Source organism: Drosophila novamexicana, unplaced genomic scaffold (genome assembly GCF_003285875.2).
Source record: "Drosophila novamexicana strain 15010-1031.04,08,12 unplaced genomic scaffold, DnovRS2.1 tig00000008-arrow-pilon, whole genome shotgun sequence".
NCBI lineage: Eukaryota > Metazoa > Arthropoda > Insecta > Diptera > Drosophilidae > Drosophila > Drosophila novamexicana.
In genome coordinates, this window is record NW_020824765.1 from 1399937 (window position 1) to 1425519 (window position 25583).

The following is a 25583-nucleotide window of genomic DNA, read 5'->3' on the forward strand; positions in this document are numbered from 1 at the left end:
ACATATTGATTAGCCTAGGGCCTGACATGATTGACAATTGTGTTATAATAATTTATGTAGCTGTCACGTCAAGCAAACACACAGATACACAGACACAAACACCGCCCCTTAGTCACGATAATTGTTGCATGTGCAACGCAAAGAGAGAGAGAGAGTTAAAAAGCTGCCTTAAGATGCAACTGCAACTGCGGCAGCAGCAGACATCAATTATATAACGCACAATTGCAACTAGTTTTATGGTCTAACAAGAGGCAGAGAGACCTGAAAAAATATACTCCACACGACTTTGACTTTGCGAGTCGGCACTTGCCACAACCGAAAACCATGCGACACCATTTCCATTACCATTCACAGTGGCAGTGGCATCATCGCGCCTAACAATGGGCTCTATTCACTTTTTGCATTGCAAAAATCGTAACTTGTGAATGAAATAAAAAATTAATGGGTGTTGCGGGCATTTCTGTCACACCTCAATATTACTTTCGATGCAAATATCAAGTTTCTAAATGGTATTCAATTTATTATTTCTAAAACTATATGCAACTATTATACAAAACTACATATTTAATTTGTTATATTTTTTCTTATTTTTTTTAATTATTTTAAAAAGTGATTAGCTTTGCCTGCAAAATGTAATAAGCTTAACTATTTTAATAAATTTGCGCCTTGGAACTAAATATATTTTCAGCTTTAAATATTTTGATTTTTACCTTACTTTTCGGCTAAAAGGGCCCACTGTGCCTTGTTGATTTTATCAGATCAACCTCATCGCAGACGGCATGGCACGTTTTTCACGTTCACTTGTTTCCGTTTGACTTACAGATTCCGCCATACTCCATTTAAAAGTGTCCCCCCGGCACCCACTGCCCCCTTGTGGCAAGTCAAAACCGCTTGCAACTTTGCTCCTGCCTACGCTAAAGTGTCGGACACATTTAGCGCTGAGTGGGCCATAAATTTGGTGATTTCCCATTTGTTTGTTGCCTCTTGTCAAATGCTAAGCCGATTGCATAATAAGCCCAATACGTGGACCTAATCGTTGACATTTTCTACTAAAGTGTGAAGTCGTCCGGGAACTATTGATTTATGCAATTTCTTTCATTTAATTAATTTAAAGGCCAATCGGTTGGCAAACAAAATTTCAATTTTCATAATGTTTCCACAAATTGTACATATTTGCGAATGGAATTTTCAATAAGAACATAACAAACGTACAGTTACAATTTCAACCTTTACTGCTTGGACTGTCAATCGATCAATCAGTCATTCAATCAGACAATGTAATATTTTACATATATATACTTAATTAACTAGATTTAAATGAATGCCACACGGATACCCAGCATAACATTTCACATTTCTTGTTTCGTTTGCAGGGTCGCGATGCCACGCCCTATTTGGAACGTAATCGTGTGGGCCGCGATGCTATTGACTCCGCCGCCGCCCTAACCGACATGGGCAAGTATCTGTTCCGGGAACGTCGCCTGCCCGTCTACGACATCGCCGTTGCCATCACCAAGTGAGTAGCCCCAGCGGCCGGACACCCTGTTATGGTGTATTCTTGTGTTCTTGCAGATTCAGCAGCAGCAATGTTTTGTTAGCAGCCACAACTTCAGGGCTCCCCCTTTCCTATCAAGCTCTCCACTATTTACTCTCTACTATATCCTATCTGAAATTCTAATATATAACATAAATACCATATAATGTCTACTTATGCGCAGGTATGATATGTGTCGCAGGCGTAAAGGCGGCCGTTGCACCAAAGGCACAGCGGGTAAAAGAATATATCAAAATCTAAAATACAAATATTGAATACCATACAAGATAAATCAAACCCAAAGACCACACAAACACACACACACACACACACATACAAATGAACACTCGAACAAATGTCATGTGGTTTTTAACATCTCAGAGCTGTTAGTTACAATAGTTTCTAGTTTGTAGCTACATTTTTGTAATTTGCACTAGAAAAAACACTTAACAAAGTTGCCTTATAATGCGTGTGGGTTTTAAAAAACACACATTTACACATACACACACACACACACACAACACACACGCACACATACAAACACTCCGACATCCAAGTAAAAGATACGAATTTTAGTTAAATTCGAGGCGCTATTTCATCTAATTTGAGGAGCGGGCTGGTCATAAACCATAACCGGTTACAAATACATAGTACGCCTTCTACGGTTGCTGCATTTGGGTAGCTGAATTTATATATGCATAAGTTTAATATCGGTTTTTAATTTGTATTGTGACATTGAAAGTTATCTTAAACACATATATTATTTGGTCAAGATGTTGTCCTAATTTTAAGACCTAATTCCTCAACTGAAGCAGTTGCAACTAAATCTACTAAAGTTTGTTACTCTATACAAAAAATATCGTATTTAATAATGAATCCATTCGTATCCTAGTTTTGGTTGTGCAAATGATTGAAATTAATTTGTGACAATTTTATAGAACTCGCTAGTAACTATTTTAGAAAAAATGTTTCCTTTCTTCTCTCTATTATTTTCCGCCTATATTTATATATATTTTTTTATATTTTTTATCGACCGGATTATTTCGCAACTCTGAAGTATTTTTATATATTCGCTTTGTGACCCCAACAAAAAACCCAAATTGGCTCTCAAACCTTATGCTGTGCTGCTCCAACTATATTTCTCTGTTTCTCTGGGCGTGCCTGCCATGTTCCCATCAATTGGGTACGCCCGTAAAAGACCCCAGAAAGACTATCAATTTAATTTATGTACATAGTGCTCCACATATGTATCTAAGAAACGAAGCAACGAAATCGAATCCATACTCAAATCTACGCATTTTGAAACATTTTCGCCCGCAGACTTGATATGTGCCGTCGCACCTCCGCATTTGGTGAATGTAATCGCGGTACCGCAGGTAAAAATATAATAACAACAACAACTACAGCAACTACCACAATTTGTTCGCTGACAATGTACAGATAAATGCGAAAATATCCAATACGCTGACTTGAAAAAAAAAAAAGAAGCAAAATAACATTAAAGGCGGCAACCGCCGAACCGAACCTAAAGCGTCGCTCCATCATCTAAACTCAAGCCAATTTAATTGAATTTCATGCACGTCTCTTTGTCTCTTATTTATTCTTCTTACTTGTGTCTATATTTGTATTCTCTACTTACTCTATTCACTTTTTTGCGTGAATTTAATTTATGTGTTTTGTGTCGCACGCGATTTTGTACAGCAAACAAGAACTATAAACAACTCTGCGGCAGGAGCAGGGAGTCTGTGCGCATGCGCCTCTTAAATGCAAACATAACCTCAAAGCCTGACTCTGCTCGGCAATGCTCCTCAAACTGTACAATTTACCTTACTTTCTATATTTCTTTATGTACGCATGTGTACATATGTATTCTGCGTCTTTTGCTTGAAATGATTTCTTCATTTTTATCTGTTCTTTAAACGTTTTCGTACCACTGTGCTATATGTATGTATGTGTACTTATGCCTAGGGCACGAATCTGTTGTGATATATATTTCTAAGCTTACAATTTGTATAAGTTTTTTGCGTTCACTTTACGGGAATCTATACCAAATGTAAATACGGATTAGCTATTTGTGAATATCCCGCTGCAAATACTGAAATAGCCTGTATACCAATTTAGGGTCTACTAAGAAGTTATATTTAATTAAATTTTGTTAAGTTCTAGATAATTAAATTTTAAAATAAATTAATAACATTACAATAGTTTTCCGGTTCTTATATGGCTTTTAAGGTTTAACATAATTTTGCTTATGCTCTATATTTATATTGGTTTTGGTTTTGGGCTTGGGCTTGTGACTTGACTGGTTTTTGTTCAAGGCAATTGTTACTAAATTTTAACTATGTATTAATTACCTATATCTCCTAACTGGTGGATTGTTCACATCATCAAAGCTATTATGAACCTAAATCATGCAATATGGCACACATGGAGTATACACACAAACATATGTTTATTCCAAAGGCAGTTATTATATGAAAAATAAACGCCGTTTAGGCCATATCGAAATTTTGAAAGTAAACACCAATTGCAAAATCCTAAAGCGGCTTTTAATTTTTGTATTTAATAACTGCGTCAACAAGTAGCGACTACAACAAATAGTCGTTAGCTAAACTAAAAATTGTCAACTTCCCGTTGGCAGACCAAGCTAATTGCCCAAATAATTTTCTAATTTTCGCCATATGCATATGGCCCACAGGCTTTGCCTATGTTGGCGGCGCCTGCGTGGTTAACAAGCGGCTGGAGAAGGTGAACAGCGTAGCCATCATCGAGGACACCGGCGGCTTCAGCGGCATCATTGTGGCTGCCCACGAGGTGGGGCACTTGTAAGTACCCAAGTAACAGGTAGGCCCAGTCAGAGGGCTAGTTTTGGCCACGGTTCCAGTGTCAGTTGTCAAACGGAACTGCTTATCGTTTTGGCTTGGATGTTTTGGCACTCTACTTCCACTCTATTTAACGCCAAGTCCATTAGACATATCAAAAAAAAAAAGAAAAAGAAAACAGCATCAATTTCCGGCGCATGACCGCAACGAGTTGGCAACTGGAGTTGAAAACGTGTTTTGCATTTCCGTTTGACATCATTCGGCGTGCAATTAGTCAATTAACATTTTGTCGATTTTCCCGCAACTCAATCAAATGGCCAGTCTCAAAGCCTGAAATACTCTCCCCTTGCTTGCAGATTGGGAGCCGTGCACGACGGCTCGCCACCGCCCAGCTATCTGGGCGGACCGGGTGCACAGCGCTGCCGCTGGGAGGATGGCTACATAATGTCCGACTTGCGTCATACGGAGCGCGGCTTCCGCTGGTCCGCCTGCACCGTGCAGAGCTTCCACCACTTCCTCAAGTGAGTTATATGCCGTTAGCCTTCTTTGAAGTCCTGCATCCAATCTGCATTCACAGTGGGGATACCGCCACCTGCCTGCACAATGCACCGCATGAGGACAGCGCTTTGGGTAGGTCTCTGCCTGGTACACTGCTCTCCCTGGATGCGCAGTGCCGGCGAGATCGCGGCACCTACGCCTGCTTCAAGGACGAGCGTGTCTGCGCCCAGCTCTTCTGCTTTGATGCACAGACGGGCTACTGTGTTGCCTACAGGCCAGCAGCGGAGGGTTCCGCATGTGGTAATGGTTACGTAAGTATGCGAAAAGAACGACTCAACTTCTGCCTCCCCATGGGTAGCACATAAACTGAGCTCTTTGCTGTTCTTAATCTCACACCTTAGCACTGTCTGGATGGTCGTTGCACCCCACTGCCGTCCAACATAATACCAGACTATGGAAACAATTACCGTTTAGTATACAAGTAAGTACGATTTTCACTTAAAGACAATCTTTCGTAGTTGGTTGTATAAGTTTAGAGTTTGATTTATGATTTTTAATACGAAACTATGTATTTTGAGTACAAAGAAAAACACACAAAAATCATAATTTAATATGCAAACCTTTTACACCTTTACAAATATCAACAACAACTACAACAACAATCCACAACCTACAACCACACCCACAACAACACAACAACAATAAAATCAAAATATTAATCACAAACAAACAAACAACAAATGCCAAACAACAAAAAACACAACAACACATTAGTAAAATCAGCCAGACAAACGATGCAAACAGCCAATCGGCAGAAGACGTTGAAAACAGTAGTGAAGAAATCGAATCCCAAGAAGATGAGACTCCAAGCGATAATGAAGAGCAAGATGACCAGGCCGAGGGCATCGGTAGTAGTGAGGAGCAGGAGGACAATAACATACAGCAAAGCTCTGCCGCTGCAGCTGCTGCGGCTGCCGTTGGCAATTTGACAGCGACAAAAACAACAACAACAACAACAACAACTGCAAGAACATTGACAAGGACTACAGAGACTGGGCGTAACAAATCCTTTGAGTATTTGCGCCGACTGTACACCACTGAGAGTCCTGAAAACTTCGCATTGCTCAATGCGGAAGCTCATTGGCTACAAAATGGTGGAGTTATGGTCAAAACACACACCAGCAGAAGCTTCAGCAGCAGCAGCAGCAGCAGCAGCAGCAGTGCGTCACACACATCAACAACAACACCTCCACCAACAACAACAAAACTCTCAACAACAACACAAACACCGAATCTATTTCAAATTTATACAAATGAACTACGAAAACATATCGTATACTATTTACACTTGAGACAAACACAACAACAACAACAAGTAAAAACGACACATAAGCAACAAGAACCACAACAACAATCGTCCAATGAACATTTCTCAATTCCCTTGGTACAAAAACAAATTACAAATTATAGTGCCACCACCAACAGCAACAACAATGGCAACAGCAACAGCAACAACAACCACAGCAACAGCAACAGCAACAACAGCGAGGAAAGCAACAAGCGACAACAACTGGCTGATGATGAAAATGATGACAATGCCGGCATTGAGATCAATGAAGCGATTGAGCGGCAAAAACGTAAGTTTCACATACAACAACAGCAACCAAGACACTTGACAACACTGCAACAGCAAAAACAAGAACAACAACTACAACAAGAACAACAAAAACAACAATTGGCAAAACCAACAACAACGACAAGCACAGCATCAGCCGCAACAACAGCTGCCAAAGCAACGCCAACGCCAACAACAAGCACTACAAAATCGAAAACAACATCATCGATAATCGATGCATACTTTAAGAAATTCCAAGCACTGCATTTACCAACACTGGATGGTGCAGTGACAGCCACCACCACCTCGGTGTCCACATCCGTAAGCTCATCAGCAACAAAAGCGGGCAGCACACAACAACAGCAACAACAGCAACAACAACAACAACAACAACAACAGCAACAACAGCAACAAAGACAACAGCAACAGCAACAACAAAACTTTGATGCCAGCCCATTTCTAAAACGTACGCTAAATCGCAGTAGTATTATAACATACAAAAATAGTAGTAATAAAATTAGTAGCAATAGTCATAACTATAGTCAGCAACAGCTGCAACAACATCAACATCAACAACAACAACAACAATTGACATCGCCCGCATATGCGACAAATTACATTGGCGACAATACCAACAATTTGCCAACGGTGTTGGACAATGAACCAAGTACAACAACAATAACAGCAACAACAACAACAACATCAAATACAGCCATACAACAACAACAACAACAACCCCAACAACAGTCATCAAATGGCACCAACAAAAAACCCAAAATCAAAACACAAAAACTGATACGCCGCACACGAGTCATGTAGAGCGGAAAAAGGCCTCATAACAGGAGCATCAAAATTGGCGGCAACACTGCCAAATCTACTACTAAACAACTGTCCAACACTGCCAACGAACCAGTCGTAACTGTAACGCCTCTGCATACCTCTGATACACACACACACACACAACACACACACTCACACACACAGACGTACAGTTACACGCACACATGCAAACAGATACAAAATTGTCCTCTCGACGGTCTCTCAAAATCGATTCGTGTGTTTTGCTACTTCGTGCGGTAAGAACAACACAAGCAACCCAACAGTTTATTCGTAGTCTAAAAAGCTTCGCTAAAAACTTCAAAAAACAATGAAAATGGAACATATCCTAAAACCTAGTGGTATTTGCTGCCTGCTATACTTTAGACATATATAATCGGTTATTGCGGCTTACAGTTACCAATACGCATTCGTAATTGGCCATTTAGTTGTAATATCGAACCTATATTAAGCATTTGGCGCATGACTGCATACTCGACCATATGGCATTTGATCCCTTTTACTTATTAGCACATTTTAAGAAAATAAATATACATTAAAAAAGTAGTATGGGCCGCTTAGTAGTGGCCCGCAAAGTAGTGCTTGAAACGTAGCTCTTAGCATGAACAATTACAGTATTATTTCTTGTAATAATTTATAAAAAAAACTTATTTTGATTATGCCAAAAGTATCAAGATTACTTAAAAAAAACAAATTGATCAGATGCCTGAAATTTAGCATCCATAATATGCATTAGCTCGCGCGCTATTTTTGACATCTTCATGGAATTTTCATTAAGGCTTTTCACATATGCCCAGATATTTTTCATTCGCTATCAAAACTCGAAACTCATCGCTGATACAAACCATTCAACTGCTGCTATCTCGATCTTCAAATTTCTAATGCTCTCTCTGGCTCTGTCTCTCCAAATTACATAGTTTACATACATATTACAAACCAATGCAGAAACAAATTGGTAATTCACACAAAAACACACACTTTTTCCACCCACATACACCCACACGCGCACACACACACACACAAATTATAAAACATATACACGCATCAACAGGAATTCGGAACTTATAAAAGCATAGAAATTAAGTTATCTATTTGATTCAACTCTTTGGAAAATTTTCAAATGGCATGGCGTAAAATGAACTAAACAATAAACAAAACGCATTTTGCATACTAAAATCAACAATCGCAACAATATAAAGAAAAGCAAATTCGAAAACAAACAAAAAAAACAATTTGGCTCTTGGAAACGCATGGAATGTGGAACAAAACTTAACGGTTAAATTAAATATGGTGGCACATACAGTACACACCCGCAAAGGCGTCTGGCGGCGTCTGGCGGCGTCGGCAAATACTTTTCAGACCATTAAACCAAAAACTGCAAACATTTGTCATATTTGCACGCCTAACATTTATGCAGTTCACTTTGATTACACATTTTATTAATTTAGTTATCTTCTGTTTCGTTTTCTTGCGGCCTCTCTCTCCCTCTCCTAGTGGTTAACTGGAAGCTGTTTCCGTTTTAGAGCACTGCCACCTCCGGATGAACGTTTGGAATTGGCACACGTCGGTTTGGTTATTGCCATTAAAATTTTAACAAATACTTGTTTGCAGTTTGCAGCAAATCGTGTTTTTAGATAGAATTTTTTATTTTTATTAATATTATGATTACTATTGATTTGTTTTTAGTTTTAGCTGCAACTAATTTAAAATATTTCCTGTTAAAAAACAACGCACCCAACTAAGTGAACATTTTTTGTATAATTGCAAACACCAGTATGTGGCAAAAAAAAAGAAAAGAAAAGAAAAGCATGAACAAAACATATATTATGTTATGTATAATTTAATTAAAAAAAAAAAAGAAAAAAAACAGTATAATGTTTTGTATATAATATTTGTTTTTGTAAAAAATTCATACATACGCATTCATTTTTGTATTTAAAAGAAAAACAAACGATTTGATAAATTATTCCTAAAGATTTCCAATTTTCCATTGTGATAAAAGATAATTTGTATACTTAACTAACAATATTTATCTTTTTTAGAAAATTGATGAAAACCTGAACAAATTCGTAACTTACCTAGCCGCACTTTGCCTACTAGAAAACTTACAATCCCATACATTGTTGTATTTAAATGTAGAAAAGTTGTGCATTGTTAATGCGATCAAACATTTTTAAAATTGCATTACCTTATATAAGCATCAAGTAGTTTAATAATAATGCCTAAGTTCTAGATGTAAACAACTGGAAATCATATAAAGTGAAACTGTACATTTATCACACGCATACACACAAACAGAAATGTAATTTAAGAAATCTATATATGAAAATAAATACATACATATACATAAATATATATATATATAGTTTAGACGAAGCATACGCAAATATGAAACCCTTTCTCGAAGACCTGGAATCGGAGATTATTTTGAGTATAGTTGAAGGCTCTAGAATATGGTAAAGGAACAGCTGCCAAACCTTCAAGAAAGATCCCAGAATCTTAATTTGAATAAAGGCTCCAATTTTGGTGCTCTTTAAAGAACTTGACCTCATCTTGATGGATCAAGGAGGTCAAAGCTTGCACGAGACGAGTGCCTTTGATGTTTGAGTGTCGAACTAGCAAGCGGATTCGCCGGTTCAAATCATTCAAAAAATTATTAAATATTCTGCTATTGTTTTAGTTTTTACAGATGTTTTTTAAATATTGTGCTATGATTCAAAGAATGTTATTAAACGAACAAAAACATGCTACGCATTAACAAACTGTTGGCAGAAGCTTACTCTATCTTATCGCAGCTATACCCTTTAAATATTTCGCAGAGGTAGTTTAGCACGAGAAAATCTTCCTATCCTATACATTTTATATCATAAGAGAACATTATATCTAATAAATATCCATAAAGGAATATAATGCAGTATGCATATATAGAGTAGAAATAGAGTTTAAGTACAAACTTTATTAATTGTATAGAACAATTTAAAAGCTACAGGGTATCTGCTAGTCGAGTAGCTCAGCTTGACATCTCTTACTTGTACATAAGTCCCATACACCATTCACATTTTGTTTCAAATCCAGCAAAAAAAAACCACATTAAAATTAAAATTGTACAAAAAATTCTCGGCAAGCTCAGCAGCAATCCAGACTTGTTCTGTGTTTAGGCGCCCTTCGTGGGCATTGGCAAGTAACGATTATATGTGACCAAGTTCTTGACCAGAGCTGCGACAGAAAGCACACACACAATTCCAGCTGGCATTAGCTTGCCGGACCGATTCCAGCGCACACCCATCAGTCCGCCCAAGAAGAGCGATGTGCCCAGCTGGAGCAGCGGGCGTGGTGGATCCTGCGAGTTTAAGTGGGCGCCATAGCCAAGCAATGCGCCGAAAGCAACGCCCGCTCCGAGCGATGGTATAGAACCTGGTTGGCAGAATTGATGTTTTAGTTAATTGCACAATGTTAAGTCTTATTAACTCGCAACTCACCAGCCTTTGCATAGCCCATAATTCCGCCAGCGGCAACTGTGGCAGCGTATACATAACCAAACCAGTCAACGGGCATTTTATTTTTGTTTATGTTCCACGCTTCTGAATTATAAGGTTGTTTAGTAATATGCAGAATTAGTTACTTATGTTTATTATAAGCTCACTTTTGGAATATGTAAAGTACTTTGCTTGAGCGAACCAAGTTCAGCTGTTTTTGTTACAGAAACCTGTAATAGTTGCAGCAAAACAATGGGAACGAAAATACTGGGAATAAGGTAGAGTTGTTCGCTTGAGCAAATCGCTAAAGTGAACACTTTATTCTCGTTCATTCAGTTCAAATGAACTATTTTAATTCTTAGCTTAATGTATTATAGTATTTGGAAATTAAAAATTGTAAGCAATCTCAAGCGAGATGTATACAAATAGCCCATGTCCATTTATGCAGTAAATTAATCTGCTGTGTCATAAACTTATATCGACTCATATGCGATGTATTTAGCTATGAATATCGGTAAGCATGCGATCATTTTAAGACATTTTTAGGGATGGCAAAAAAAGTTTTGTTTATAAAAATATCACAGTTTTTATTTAAAATTTGTAACACATGTGATGATTTAGTTACGTTTTTTCTTACAAATACTAGATTTCCATTGGTGTTTTTAATCAAAACAGCGATGTACACATAATAGTTATCGATATTATTGCAGCCACATTGCCGTGCAGTGCTGGAAAACATATCAAAAAGTGTTGGAAACTAAGCATCCCTATGTACGCATTTTGGGGCGCATAATTTTCACCGAAAAAAACCAAGAAAGCTGAAGCAATAGTAATAATTGTTAGTCCAAAAAATTAGCCAAAGGTTTGCGCTGGTGTTTTGTAAGAAATATTCAACGCGACGTAAAATTTTAAAGAAATTAAGTGAAAACACGCCTTTTCCGGTTTCCAGTGCATTTCGTTATTGAATTTTCAAGTTGCACGTCGTCAGCTTGCGTCGGCGTTTTTGCGAAAATAACGGGGCGTGGACTGTTCATTTAGACTAAAAAGACTAACAGAAGCAGCCGAAAAGCACTTGGGACGGAAATATTTGCAAACATGAGTGACTTTCAGACGCAGCAGGCGAGTTTAAGTCAATCGCAGGCTTTGGCAGCTGCCATACAACGTGCCAAGCAGGTAAGAAGAAGCAAAGCATTGCCTAGGAGCTGTTTGTACGGCCGAATCGGAAAAAGGCGCCATTAACGATAAAAGTAACTGTTCTATTGTTGTATTTGAGCAGATTGCTGCAAAGATACAACCAAGTCAGCAGCAGCAGTCACAGGGAGGTGGTGGAGGCGACACTAGTGGCCCATCCGCAGGCGGAGGCAGCACCAACAACTTCAAGCGACATAACGACGACGGCGATAGCGGACCAGACTGCAAACGTTCATTTGGCAGTCCTGACTACGGCCAAAATAACTCGAACATGAGCAGTGGCAGCGGTGGCGGTGGTGGTGGCAGTGGCGCCAATATGACCCAAGCCATTGCGCAGGCAGCCGCTGTTGCAGCGCGTTTGGCCGCCTGGCCGGCGTCCACCTGTGAGGAGCAGGTGCGCATACCCGAGAGCATAGTTAGCGCATTTGTGGGACGCAGCGGCAGCGATACGCTTAGTCACCTGGAAGCTGAGTCCGGTGCTAAACTTGAACTGATGCAGGATCAAGAGCGGGTTATAACATTGCGCGGTACACGCGAGAGCTGCACAAAAGGACGCGAAATGCTGCAGCAGATGGTCAATCGAAACGGCGGTGGCGGCAATGGTACCTGTGAGGTGCTATTAACCATTAATATGCCGCCGCCGGGTCCCGGGGGCTATCCGCCGTACCAGGAGATTATGATTCCTGGCGCAAAGGTGGGTCTGGTCATTGGCAAGGGCGGCGATACTATTAAGCAGCTGCAGGAAAAAACCGGCGCCCGCATGATCATCATTCAGGATGGTCCCAATCAGGAAGTTATCAAGCCACTTCGCATTTCCGGGGTACCACAAAAGGTCGAGCACGCTAAGCAAATGGTCTTAGATCTGATCGCCCAAAAGGATGCACTGGCTCAGCAGCAGCAGGGCGGACGTAGTGGTGGTGGCACTGGTGGCGGTGGCTCCGACCAAAGCTTCAATAACTTTAACAATGGCAGCGGCGGCGAAAGCGTAGAGGTCTTTGTGCCCAAAATAGCTGTGGGCGTGGTCATTGGAAAGGGCGGCGATATGATACGTAAAATTCAAACTGAATGCGGCTGCAAGCTGCAGTTCATCCAAGGCAAAAACGATGAGATGGGAGATCGGCGCTGCGTCATCCAGGGCACGCGCCAACAGGTGGAGGATGCCAAGCGCACCATTGATGGCCTTATCGAGAATGTGATGGTAAGAAGCAACCCAAATCAATATACGCATTCACTACTGATCCTGAGCATGGGAAACATACATATTACCATCCAATCTAGCTGGCTGTTTTGTAGAGACTTGACATATGAAGCTATAGTATATCGTGGTATGAAACTGAAGCACGAAATATAAATTAAATAGGTCCGAATTTAAAGTTTCACACTCCGATAACTTATGGCTTTTTTAGTTTATCGCTTTTCTCAAGTATATTCAGGTAATAACACTTGCATGTTTAATCCACAGCAACGCAACGGAATGAATCGCAATGGCAATGGAGGAGGCGGCGGCGGCGGCAGCCAAGGTGGTGGTGATTCAAACAATTCCAATTATGGCTATGGGTACGGCGTGAATCATGCGCAGGGCGGTCGCGAAGAGATTACGTTTCTGGTGCCCGCCTCTAAATGCGGCGTAAGTTACAAAATTTATATGCATCCAGTGAACGCTATTTGATGAACTTCTTGTATTGGTAGATTGTCATTGGACGCGGTGGCGAGACTATTAAGCTCATCAATCAGCAGTCAGGGGCCCACACAGAAATGGATCGCAATGCCAGCAATCCGCCCAACGAGAAGCTCTTCAAGTCCAAGGGCACCACCGATCAGGTGGAGGCTGCACGTCAAATGATATCCGAAAAGATCAACATGGAGTTGACGGTGCTGTCGCGGAAGCCCATTAGCGGCGGCGGAGGTGGAGGTGCTGGTGGTGGCGGTGGCGCCAACAATGCCCATCACAATCAACAGCCCGGCGGTTACGGCGGCAACCAGATGCAGGGTGGCGACCCCAACGCAGCCGCGGCAGCTGCTTACCAGCAACAACAGCAGCAACCTTGGGGCGCATATGGACAACAGGGCGGCTGGGATCCAGCCGCTGCCCAACAACAGCAACAAATGGCTATGGCAGCAGGGCAGGGCCAGGCAGGTGCCGCTGCTGGTGCAGGCGGTCAAGATTACTCAGCTCAGTGGATTGAGTACTACAAGTAAGTTGTCAAGAGCTCATGCCCATACCTATACCAACAAAACCTTGGAATTACAGGCAAATTGGCTGCCATCGCGAGGCAGAGATGATTGAACAGCAGATGAAGGCTAAGCTGGCGGCCAGCGCTCCAGGCCCCAGTCAGCAGGCTCCACAACAACAGCAGCAACCCCAGCAGCAGCAGCAACAACAACAACAAAGTGGTGGCAGTGGTGCCGATTACAGCGCACAGTGGGCAGAATATTATCGCAGTGTGGGCAAGATCGAGGAGGCAGAAGCTATTGAAAAGACTCTCAAGACTAAGGTAAGAAAAATTCTCCAAACTATGCGTAATATATTGCGGAATTTGTAATGCTTAAGCCACTAATTTAAGTGTAGTAATTGCAACTTCATTAATGATAGCATTTAATTTTAACTTATAAATTAATTTATATTAATAATGGCGTCTGCAGCAAAACGGAGCCGGCGCTGGCGGCAACAATAATGCGCCCAATCCGAATCAAGGCGGTCCAAATCCAAACCAACAACAGCCCAATGCAGCAGCTGCGGCAGCTGCAGCAGCAGCCGCCGCTGCAGCGGCCGGTGGCTATGCCCAAGGTATGACTCCTAGCCAATATGCACAATATTCACAGTATTATGCTGCAGCGGCTGCTGCGAGTCATCCGCAAGGGGCGCCACAGCCCCAGGGCGGCGGAGCTGGCGGTGGAGGTGGTCAGGGCGGAGGCCCACCAGCTGGATATCCAGGCGGCTATCCGGGCGGTGCCTATGGCGGCTATCCAAGCGGCCCTGCCGGCGGACCGGGTCAGCAGCAGCAGAAATCACATAAAAACGACAAACATTGAGGGGACTGAAACAGATGCGGGTGCCTTGAAATGGTGAGTACTCGAACTCGACTCGAAAGTATGTCGAGACATATTTGAATATGCAGGTAGACTACGTGTTGCTGCCTTTGCTGCCTTGAATTTCCTTGATTATATTTGCTTTTTGCTTTGCTTTCTTTCTCTTGCCTGTTTATATTTTGATCCATACTTTGTGAATTTTTGTATTATTACAATATACTTACTTATGTATTTAAATACCTTTTAACTATGTATGAAAACCTAACGAAATCTTGTTTACCATGCGTAAAACTCTTTGCAGTGAATCATTTGAATTGTTCTACTATCCTATGTCTTTTATCCCCAATAAATTAGCAAAAATTAATTGAAGCGCAAACAGCTGAGCGAGAAGAATATCAACGAGCTCCAACAGTCAAGACAACCATCAATCAATCAATCAAACAAACAGTCAATCAATCAATTTGCACACTTGCAGCTTGAAGCGTCGCGCTTTGCAAAAATGTAAATTTATTATATATATTAATTATATGCCAATTACATTGGTTTCTTTTCTACTTATAATTTTACTTTAGACTTTAAGTGACTTTGCCTGAAATATTAATTCTATGACAACAAAAAAGAGAGATTAACGAAAATAATGCTGTTGCTGTCCAGGTTCAGATACACAACTTCTGGGACAATACACAAATTGCTATTTATATATATGCATACAAAAACATATATATATATGTATATATATATATATAGATTCACAATTATGTATGTGCATATAATTTCACACGCATAACATCTCTTTCGTCGTCAATTTAGGCATCTCGAGAGCTGCTGCAAACTAGCCAATGCACATGTTTAACTATGTCCACGCTGGAGTGTGTTGATTGAAAGACAACAAATAAACATATATACAAAATATGACCTACCTTTTGATACCGCAAAACGTTTCTCTCATACATTTTAACTTAGCTTAGTTCTAATGCATTCATATAACATTATACCTTCACATATATTATAATATTAAATACTACGATCAACGTCTCTACTGATCTGGTAAGAATTTCAACCTGTAAAATTGCCAATGGTCTTATATAACTTAAACATTGAACAAAAAATGCCTAGGAATATGTTTTTTTTTTTTTTCTCTTGGATGATACTGGTTTGTTGAACTGTTGTTAAACCTTTGTTACTCAATTACTACAATTTTTTAATTTAATATTCCCGTTGAGGAGAAACCCATATGATTCTTTATATAGCTTTAAGTCATCATTTTGATTTCAGTTCGATTTGAAGCAACTTCTTAGGCAGCACCCATACAATTAACCTACAAAGGGGCCCAACGCAGATTCCATGCTCTCTAATGCTTGTCCTGTCTGAATTCTTTGCAATCCGTTGGCGCATTTGTTATATATCTTTTCTTTTCTTTATCTTTTTTTTTTAATTCACAAACTTGTACCTAGAATTTGGTAAGATCTTAAATGATAAGTTGTGGTATAAAGAAATGCTCATAAACAAGTTCACTTATTTCGATAATATTTTGAGTATGTGTATGTATTTGAATATTTGAATACGTATGTATATTATGCACATGCACCACATGTATGTACTTTCAGAGGCCGTTTGTTAATCCAGGCATCTTCAAACCAGTTCATAACAATTACAACATAACCGAAAACCTTATGAAAACGAATAAAAAGTAATATATATATATATATAATAAATATATGATAGTAAAGTAAAAGCGTGCAACTTGGTAAGATCTTCTGTTATTATTGTGTATTGTGTCTTACGAATCTTACAATTGAAACCATAAACATTTTAATGAGTGAACCATATACCGTAGGTCTGCAATTATGAAACATTATAAATATATATTTATATGCAATAAATAGCCTAAGTTTTATGTCTCTTTAAAACGAAAAACAAAACAAAAAGAACATTAATGTTGCAACTGCTGAAAATGATATGCACCCTTTCTAATGAATATTTGTACAAGAAAGTGGGCGTGTTGCAAGATTTATTAATCTCTTTCGCAGCAGCCTTCGATACATTGAATAAACACATAATGACTATAATATATTATTATATTTATATAAACCCATTACTAAAATACGACGTACATTTACCATGTACGTAGTATGCAACTTATGCGTTTCTATTTATTATATTTTTGCATTTTGTTTTCAACGTCTTATGCCATATATGAAAATCGTTTCTGAGCGTATTTTCAGAGGCGCTGAGTTGGATGGGATCTAGGGCCGGGCTTTTGGTTTTGTGTTCAGTCGCTGTCGTTAATTCTTGGGTATGTAGCAGGTCTATGAATACTTATACCTTGAAACATTTTGAATATACTACTTCTCTATACATATTTTAAATGCCATATCTTATGCACATGTACTCGTATATTGCTGATATTCTCTATATATACATTCTATATTTGTACATATATTACATCCAATGCATATGTGACATGTATATTTCTCTATATATTTCAATAGCCAACCACAACGATTTTCCACGCTGTACTACCCCCAAAGTAGCGTCACGTATGAGCCTCCAAACTAATTGAAATATTGATTATATCTATTTATAATATAAAAACTCAATCTCCACGATTAATATTTGTATATTAGTATATATGGTTTCAAGATATCATTTGTTTGCGATCTGTGCGGTTTATATTACCCTTAAATAACGAGTATTATTTATATTAATATGTGTATGTATATAAATATTATTGATATTGACATTTTAATGTTCCATAAGCAACGGTGTAAAGCTCTATTGAAAGGCAATATTTTTTGGAAGATCAACAATTGCCGTCAATTTCTAATCTCAGAATTCATTGAAGCAGCTCGCTTTGAATATTGATTTAGCATAGATACTTTTCTTTTTTCTTGATGGGATGGGGAAGTTGTTTATTTCTTTCAATTTTAGTGATCCGGCACCAGAAAGACTGTATATAATCTGCAATTGTGGTAAGTATATACAGAAAGCGACTACATTTCTATTTTAATGTATCTGACTTTTGTACAACCCATCGAAATCCATTTGCCATAAAATTTGGGTCAATATCAAGCCGTTTAGTTCGCAATCAAATGATATTTTTGAAATTGATATATATTTCTTTATATTTGATTTAAATTATGTGCTTTGATCTATTTCCAGGGCCAATTGAGAAAAAAGTCCGTTTATATTCTATTCTATTCTATGCATTTAAACCTAACATTCATTTTTTACAAATTTTGAACAAATAATTTTGTTTTCTTTAATGGACTTAACCCCCTCAAAATCGAAAATTGATATCATATATCTATGTTACAGCCTTATACGCGTGATCCACTTAACCAGTTAAATTGACATATTTACCTTTAATCCCTCTCATAATCATAAACTACATACATAAGTATATTACAACGATTATTTTAAATATTGCCGAATATTGCATTTTTAAATTTCTCAATAAATTACTATCTGAAAAAAATAGAAACGGTTTTTTGTTTAAAGGTTCCACCAAGTTTGGCAGTTTTACCATAGTTTATGAACTCATATGAAGCAACCCAATATCCTGGTCCCAAATACTTTCCGTAGCCCATTAAATAAAAGGCATACTTCACTTTATTTTCTCGCAATATATTGTTGATATACATATATACGTCATCCGTCTTTATTTCCACAGCGAAACATTTAAAGATAAAACAAAATATCGTGTTATATCTAGGCATCCAATTGGGACGCATGCGGTTTACGGTTAAGTTAATTTCTGTTCTATAGAGAGAGAGCGTTCAATAAATTTTATCCAACTTTGTTGTAAGATCCTCGTAAACTCTTCTTTTTCATATATATATATATATATATATATATATATATATATATATATATATATATATATATATATTCTTTATATATGTCTGTATATTTGCATTTTAACGCACATCGAGTTTTGTTTCTTTTATTTATTTTTTTTTAGTTATTTTGTCATTTGTTTTTCAAAGTTTTCTTTTTTGCTACAAGAAACGTACATTGAGATGCTTGTATTTATGTATGGGAGTGGATTCAAAGCATTGTTTTGAACCTGGTTTTTTTTTTCTTTAAAATGTACATACATTAAATTCGCAAGATTATTCCTACGATGCACTTCATTTATCATGCATATTATATTTTGGGTGTGTCTGGTGTGTGAATCCTAGTTGTGTGTTGCCGCTCTGCAAGAGAAACCTGCTTTAGTTCTGCCTTCAATCTATTATCAAAGCCAAAGTACTTGGGATAAATTAAAAGGACAGAAACTTGTTATAGTGGAAATCATACATAAGTTTATACTTATTATAACAATCGTTTGAGAGTTAAAAAAAAAAAACTGGCCATTTCAAGTCTCCTCAAGTAGTTCACGTCCTCATCACAATGATCAAACGAAATCGCAATAATATCAAAACTTGCAATCGTACATATTTTACAAATACTTCGAACTTTTGCCTGCGAAATTTCTCAATTTGATACCTGCAGTTGTGCATTTTGCATTTTTAAAGGCATTATTCCCAGTGAATTTGCTGCCCTTCTCTCCTAATTCCAAATATTTTATTAGTTTTAACATAGCCGAAACGTGTGCAATATATCTCAATATTATAAATTTTGAATTTTGACTTGTCAAGTTTTCCATGCTTCGGTCTTTGTACTGCTGCCAGTGTGTGAATTTTAGATAATCTTTTTGTTTTTATTTATCCTCTTTGCTTAATTTAAAATACATAATTTTGAACGTCAAATCAATCAGCACTACATTTAAATGTATAAATTGTGTGTTTATAGGTTTTTACAAGTTTCTTTTCTTTTCTATTTCGGTTTTGCTTAAATTACACACTTTTTGTAGAGCCGTTTGAGAGCGCTGGTATTCATAAAGAAAATGAATATAAAGTGTTTACAAATTACGTTTACATATATACATTATTCACATGCATATATATGGATAACGCCTCCTAGTACACAATAGAAAAAGGACATAATCCGTTCAAGGTTGAGTTTTAGTTGGTTTTAAAGAGTACAAATTATACGCTTATAGGAAAACTAGATTTAATTCTTTGTTGTCGCAGCAGCTCTCAAAAAGTGGCAAAATATATTTGCTTTGCGGTCGCTTGTTGTATTGTTGTTAGTGTGCAAGTTACAAGTTTTACTGCTTGCTGGCCCATCCCCAGGCTCCATTGCCTCCGTTTTTGTGTAGTTTTATGTTGCAATTAACTATAATGAGACAGAAGATTTAGAAGACTTGTATCCTCTTACATGCAACATCACCTACCGCTTTAACTGTCGCCTTTATGAAATCCTTCTTGTCTGTTAAATCGAAATCTGGGTACTTGGCATAGACTTGTTTGCACACTGTTTTCATAGTAATCTCTTCGAGATTGGCCTTGTCTAAAATTTCTTTGACATAGCCGCGTATTTGCTCGTCCTGCAAGGGGAATTAAAAATAGTGAAAATATATATAGTATATATATAATTAACAATATAAGTGCTTTCTTACCGTTGGGAATGCTAATTTGCCCTTTTTGTTCAATGGTTCATCCTCATCGGACTCATCTTTGTCGTCAGCATCTTCCTCCTCGGACGTTTCTTTCTTTGATTTCTTCGGTCGACCAGCGGCTATGTACAAAGAGAGTATGTTAGTATGACTTCATCTATCAACATTCGATAATGCTTTACCCTTTCCAGCTGGTTTTGACTTATTGTTGGCTTTGCTATTTTTCGCAGGCGTTGTTGGCTTCTTACTCTTTTTGGGACGTTCCTCCTACGAGATTAAAAAGTTGTTTGTTTATGTTCCTGTCGTAAATCCTTTTAGTTGGTTTACTTACCTCGCTTTGTTCGCTGCCAAATTCAGACACTTCCTCCTCCTCTTCATCCTCCGATACTTCTTCTTCGTCACTCTCAGAGTCCTTGCGCTTTCGCGCAGAAGCGCCTCGCCCACGTCCTCGTCTACCAGCTGGAGTGGTCACAGCGGAACGGCCACGTTTTCCAGTAGCCGGTCGCTTGCGCTTCGGCACCTGCTGAAACAGAGCGAATGCCATTAGAAATTTATTAAAGAAGCTAATCTGAAAAAAAGGACTTACATCACTATCTGCATCTGATAGCTCTGATTCCTCTTCGTCTTCGGAATCTGAATTTCTTCGACGACTTTTACGAGCGGGTCGTCCGCGACTGCCCCGTGCTGAGAGCTTACGACCGGCTCCAGCTGCTCCACCAGCCCCGCCGCCGCCGCGCCCCGCATCAGAATCTGAGTTTCCCGAAGGATTGTACTGCAAGCAGAAAAAAATGTGGGTTGGACTGAGGAGCTACATAATAAACTAACTTACATCTGAGCCGGATTCGGAGTCATCATTCCGTCTCCGCTTAGCCACTGTCACTTTGTGCTCGCTTTCCTCGGAGCTAGATAAATCTACATATGCAGACATTTCTGCAAGTAAGGCAAAGAGTTTGAATCAAAGAGTCCATTCCATTGAATGATTGGGCTTCACTTACTCTTGCCTGCCGTTGCACGTCTTGGACGTCCGCTGGAATTGCGAGCTGAGCCTCTGCCGGTGCCTGCGCTTGCCTTACTGCTCTTGCGTTTCTTATCGTCTTCGCTGGCGGCCTCTTCGTCCTCGTCGACATCTTCATCGTCCACCTCCTCTTCTTCCTCATCACCCTGTTCTACACAGAGCGACTCATCCGGCTCCATCAGAAATTTGAGCACACGCGACGCAATCTCGTCCTTGCTGCCCTTGCGATCTAGCGTGAGAATTTCGCAGATACTACGCAAAGATTTGTTGTCCACCTTCTTAATGGACTCGTATTTCTTTTTATATTCCGACGAATCCTTGGCAAACTCAAAGCCAGCAAACGAACGCAGATTCTTTTTCACCACATTGTTTTTTCCTTGTGCGCCAAAGCAGAGCTACATTATAATAGAAAAATGTAAATAACCATTACGCTTCCTAATCTTGTTAGATGTTGACCCCCGATCCCCGATAGTAACTTACCGAATGTAGCACCTGGAGCCCATCGACTCGCGTCTTGTTTATATTCTCATTAATGCGATCGATCTCTGCCAGGGCCACCACATTCTCGTCATCCTCTGCCACCTCGTTGTTCTCATCGAGACCATCGCCCTCGTCAGCGTCGTCGTCATCTTCCTCGTTTTGGTCCGACTTCTCCACCTTGCCGTTCTTGGCCTTGGATTCAGTCTTCTTGCCGACCGCTGACTTGTCCGCTCCTGCAGATCCAGACTTGGGCTTAGCACCATCTGTTGCATCATTTTTCTTCTTATCCGCTGTGGCTGTTGGTTTCTTCTCCTCATCGCTGACATCATCCTGGGTATCGTCCACCTGATCCGCGTCACTTTCCTCCTCGTCTTCGTCTGCATCTTCGTCATCCTCAGTCTTGCCTGCATTTTTCTTGGCGCCATTATTCACTTTCTTTGCTGAAGAAGGCGGCGCTGGCGATGCCGCTTTTGTGTCCTTTTTCTCATCTGATGGTAAATAATTTGTAAAACGATGTATTATTTATTATCTTATTACATATATACATCTTTTAATTCACATGGTCTAGAAATAATATTCATTAAAAAGAAAAATTCAAAGGATTCCAAAGGATTCTTTAAAAGGTAAAATTATTGAAATATATGTCTTCAAGCTTGGGAAGTCCAGTGCTATTTGATTTGGGAGCGCAAAGAACCATGAAATTGAAGTTTTATCTACCTTAGCTTTTACTACACGAAACCATATTGGTCAGGGTTTAGCATGAACAATAGCCAAGGATGTTCTATAAATACTTTTAATAACTAAGATAAGAGAAAAGGAGCATAAACACCCACACTCCCTGCGCGGAGTTCGAACCACCATACGCAGACGATCACACATGTGCGCGGCATTTTAGACAGCGGTGCCACAGCCAACGCAGCAACAAAGACGGCAAGCGACGAAAATGAATTGTCAGCAATACTATTCGCCGCATTTTACGAAACGCGCGCAAAATTCATTTTATGAATTTTGTTTTTCTCGCTCTTTCTTTACACAACATACAGGCACGTACACATATACGACTCAAGTATGTGTGTGTATGAATGTGCGAGTTTGTTTCTTTTATTTACCTGCATCCAATGTTGGCGCGGCCACAGCCGCTGCGTCTCCAACAGTTTTTTTATCAGCGACGTCATCAGTAGCGGGTGACGCTGCTGCGTCGCTCTCCTTCTCTACAGTTTTAGCTACCTCTGAATCGGGTGTAGTTGGCTCTGTACTTTCTGGCGCCTTCGACTCGATTACTACCTTATCAGCGGCATTTTCTTTGGTCGCCGTCTCCGCTTCTGGCGTTGTGTTGGCATCCTAGCGTAAATCAAAACAAGAGCAAAAAAAACAATTTATTCACACTTGCAAATTTTTGGCGCACTACCACTACCATCGGACTGTGCGTTGCTCGGCCGCTGGCTTATGCGTTTCAGTTCGTATTTTTTTTCAAATGTTTTAGTGCACACACAAGTTTTCTTTTGAGCTTTGCGTTTGTGTATGCGTGTCTATGGGGGCATTTGGCATGCACACGTTGTCCCGCTCACACGCACCGAAAACTAGACACAAGCAACATACAAACGCAACGACGCCATGTTTATACACATAAACGAATGGTCGCAGGGGAGAAGACCGATTTGTCGAGAGCAATATTTGTTGCGCTTTAGTTACACGATAAACACATTTGCATCCAGGAGTTTTTTTATGCGCGTTTGTGGCAAGCACTTTCAACTTGATTTTGAAATAATTTGCAGTATTTTACATACCATATTTTCAATGGTTTTATCTTTTTTTTCGTCAGCCGACATGCTTTTGCTTATGTGTGTGGCGTTAGGGATGAGTAAATACATCGATAACGATGCAATCTCGAATTCGATAATTGGCGGCAAGATAAATTAAAATATAACATACCACCAAATTACACTCATTTAAGCTTCAGTCGAGTATTTAACAAATTTAAATGAAAACTCTTTCACAAGCTGCTTAGTCATTATGCTTGCCATTAGACGTACTTACCTCTGTCACTATAGCGGCTATCGATATTTCGCAAATGCGCTGCATTTATTTGACACTCACAGCAAGACGCGTGCACAACATTTGCAACTAAAAGCGCGCGCTGAGTATTCGTCTAGCGAAATCATAGTAATAATCAACAATAAGTGAACACCGAACAAGCACACACTAAACAATTATCATGGGTATTTTGGGCTTATCGAAGCTAATTGCGGATTTGGCTCCACAGGCCATACGTGAAAGTGAAATTAAAAACTTTTTTGGTGAGTAGGCATCCAACGCAAGCATTGCATTTATTGAATAGCTAAAACCAATTTCAATCGCAATCCAGGTCGCAAAGTGGCTATTGATGCCAGCATGTGCCTGTATCAGTTTCTCATTGCGGTTCGGTCGGAGGGCGCGCAGCTAGCTACCGTCAACGGTGATCCAACCTCACATCTCATGGGCATGTTTTACCGCACCATTCGGCTGCTGGATAATGGCATAAAGCCGGTCTACGTTTTCGATGGACAGCCGCCAGATTTGAAATCTGGCGAGCTGGCGAAGCGCGCCGAACGGCGGGAGGAGGCCGAAAAAGCACTGAAAGCGGCAACAGAGGCGGGTGATGAAGCGGAGATAGACAAATTCAATCGTCGCCTGGTGCGCGTCACTAAGGAACATTCGCGCGAGGCTAAAGAGCTACTCAAGCTCATGGGTGTTCCCTATGTAGACGCACCGTGTGAGGCTGAGGCCCAATGTGCTGCTCTAGTTAAGGCAGGCAAAGTATATGCTACGGCAACGGAAGATATGGATGCGCTAACCTTTGGATCTTGTAAGCTTTTGCGCTATTTGACCTACAGCGAAGCGCGCAAAATGCCTGTCAAGGAGTTTAGCTATGACAAGGTGCTGCAGGGGCTGGAGCTGACGAGCAAGGAATTCATTGATCTGTGCATTCTAATGGGCTGTGATTACTGCGAGAGCATTAAAGGCGTCGGACCTAAGCGCGCCATAGAGCTGATCAAAAGCTACCGGGACATTGAGACCATTTTGGAGAACATCGACACCAGCAAATACCCAGTGCCGGAGAACTGGAACTACAAGCGAGCACGCGAGCTCTTCATCGAACCAGATGTGGCCGATGCCAGCGCTATAGACCTAAAGTGGACCGAGCCCGATGAGGATGGCTTGGTTCAGTTTTTGTGCGGCGATCGGCAGTTTAACGAGGAGCGCGTGCGTAACGGTGCCAAGAAATTGCTCAAGTCGAAGCAGGCACAAACGCAGGTTCGCCTCGATAGCTTCTTCACGACACTGCCTAGTACCCCCAATGCAAACACTAGTGCTGCCAAGCGCAAGGCCGAGGAAGCCAAGAAAAGTGCGAATAATAAGAAGGCTAAAACAAGTAGCGCTGGACGTGGCAGAAGGCCAAAGTAATTAGCGTGAGTGTTCCTAAAAAAATACAAGTTTCTTTAATTTAACCAGGAAAACCTATTGCTACACTTTAATCTTACATTCTAATTGCGTAACATTACAAAACCTTTTGGGGCTTAACTCTAATTGGTCTTCTTTGTG

At 39.8% G+C, this 25583-nt stretch overlaps 5 protein-coding genes across 10 annotated transcripts in view; 3 read left to right on the forward strand and 2 right to left on the reverse strand.

Annotated features, from left to right (window-relative positions):
• Positions 1-9098, forward strand: part of LOC115762743 (venom metalloproteinase 3) — a 55028-nt gene extending 45930 nt beyond the window's left edge. Inside the window, exons 8-15 of one of the 3 annotated variants that reach the window (XM_030705091.1) lie at positions 1374-1516; positions 1719-1771; positions 4233-4359; positions 4713-4877; positions 4934-5165; positions 5256-5335; positions 5629-6491; positions 8801-9098. In XM_030705091.1, coding sequence (XP_030560951.1) covers positions 1374-1516; positions 1719-1771; positions 4233-4359; positions 4713-4877; positions 4934-5165; positions 5256-5335; positions 5629-6491; positions 8801-8829 — 1692 coding nt within the window. In that variant the 3' untranslated portion in view covers positions 8830-9098. Of the gene's footprint in view, positions 1-1373; positions 1517-1718; positions 1772-2854; positions 2911-4232; positions 4360-4712; positions 4878-4933; positions 5166-5255; positions 5336-5628; positions 6492-8800 lie in introns of all 3 variants that reach the window. The other 2 variants (XM_030705083.1, XM_030705099.1) reach the window with 2 other exon arrangements.
• Positions 9099-10242: 1144 nt separating this feature from the next.
• LOC115763248 (transmembrane protein 14 homolog) lies at positions 10243-11048 on the reverse strand. The gene is made up of 3 exons (XM_030705762.1): positions 10950-11048; positions 10786-10887; positions 10243-10720 (listed from the first exon to the last, which is right to left on the reverse strand). The coding sequence occupies exons 2-3, from the start codon at positions 10859-10861 to the stop codon at positions 10461-10463; spliced, it is 336 nt and encodes a 111-aa protein (XP_030561622.1). The 5' UTR covers positions 10862-10887; positions 10950-11048; the 3' UTR covers positions 10243-10460.
• Positions 11049-11536: 488 nt separating this feature from the next.
• Positions 11537-15039, forward strand: LOC115763100 (far upstream element-binding protein 2). Of its 2 annotated transcripts, XM_030705648.1 has the most exons (7): positions 11537-11955; positions 12059-13171; positions 13436-13600; positions 13663-14168; positions 14225-14468; positions 14617-14761; positions 14810-15039. In XM_030705648.1, exons 1-7 carry the CDS (start codon positions 11878-11880, stop codon positions 15004-15006), a joined length of 2448 nt encoding a protein of 815 aa, XP_030561508.1. In that variant the 5' UTR covers positions 11537-11877; the 3' UTR covers positions 15007-15039. The 2 variants fall into 2 exon arrangements, with proteins under 2 accessions (XP_030561508.1, XP_030561435.1); XM_030705575.1 differs by having other exon boundaries at positions 11538-11955; positions 14617-15039.
• Positions 15040-18954: 3915 nt separating this feature from the next.
• On the reverse strand, positions 18955-23913 carry LOC115759784 (protein DEK). Of its 3 annotated transcripts, none has more exons than XM_030700859.1 (11): positions 23789-23913; positions 23111-23342; positions 22002-22489; positions 21502-21916; positions 21336-21436; positions 21093-21278; positions 20838-21029; positions 20689-20773; positions 20510-20628; positions 20285-20437; positions 18955-20226 (listed from the first exon to the last, which is right to left on the reverse strand). In XM_030700859.1, exons 1-11 carry the CDS (start codon positions 23870-23872, stop codon positions 20212-20214), a joined length of 2070 nt encoding a protein of 689 aa, XP_030556719.1. In that variant the 5' UTR covers positions 23873-23913; the 3' UTR covers positions 18955-20211. The 3 variants fall into 3 exon arrangements, with proteins under 3 accessions (XP_030556719.1, XP_030556727.1, XP_030556735.1); XM_030700867.1 differs by having other exon boundaries at positions 20838-21026; positions 23789-23912; XM_030700875.1 differs by lacking the exon at positions 23789-23913 and adding an exon at positions 23416-23717.
• Positions 23914-24114: 201 nt separating this feature from the next.
• Positions 24115-25466, forward strand: LOC115760680 (flap endonuclease 1). The gene is made up of 2 exons (XM_030702150.1): positions 24115-24298; positions 24367-25466. The coding sequence occupies exons 1-2, from the start codon at positions 24217-24219 to the stop codon at positions 25443-25445; spliced, it is 1161 nt and encodes a 386-aa protein (XP_030558010.1). The 5' UTR covers positions 24115-24216; the 3' UTR covers positions 25446-25466.
• The last annotated feature ends 117 nt before the right edge of the window (positions 25467-25583 follow it).

What these genes read in the sequence shown, in the direction of transcription:
- LOC115763248 (XM_030705762.1), bottom strand. Translation starts at nt 10,861, where the DNA reads ATGCCCGTTGACTGGTTTGGTTATGTATACGCTGCCACAGTTGCCGCT. An exon ending in TATGGGCTATGCAAAGGCTG is followed by an intron (nt 10,721 to 10,785) that starts GTGAGTTGCGAG and finishes TCTGCCAACCAG; the next exon opens with GTTCTATACCATCGCTCGGA.
- LOC115763100 (XM_030705575.1), top strand. Translation starts at nt 11,878, where the DNA reads ATGAGTGACTTTCAGACGCAGCAGGCGAGTTTAAGTCAATCGCAGGCT. An exon ending in CCATACAACGTGCCAAGCAG is followed by an intron (nt 11,956 to 12,058) that starts GTAAGAAGAAGC and finishes GTATTTGAGCAG; the next exon opens with ATTGCTGCAAAGATACAACC. An exon ending in AAAAGACTCTCAAGACTAAG is followed by an intron (nt 14,469 to 14,616) that starts GTAAGAAAAATT and finishes TGGCGTCTGCAG; the next exon opens with CAAAACGGAGCCGGCGCTGG.
- LOC115759784 (XM_030700859.1), bottom strand. Translation starts at nt 23,872, where the DNA reads ATGTATTTACTCATCCCTAACGCCACACACATAAGCAAAAGCATGTCG. An exon ending in CGCGCCAACATTGGATGCAG is followed by an intron (nt 22,490 to 23,110) that starts GTAAATAAAAGA and finishes ATTTACCATCAG; the next exon opens with ATGAGAAAAAGGACACAAAA. An exon ending in ACGTGCAACGGCAGGCAAGA is followed by an intron (nt 21,437 to 21,501) that starts GTAAGTGAAGCC and finishes CCTTACTTGCAG; the next exon opens with AAATGTCTGCATATGTAGAT.
- LOC115760680 (XM_030702150.1), top strand. Translation starts at nt 24,217, where the DNA reads ATGGGTATTTTGGGCTTATCGAAGCTAATTGCGGATTTGGCTCCACAG. An exon ending in TGAAATTAAAAACTTTTTTG is followed by an intron (nt 24,299 to 24,366) that starts GTGAGTAGGCAT and finishes ATCGCAATCCAG; the next exon opens with GTCGCAAAGTGGCTATTGAT.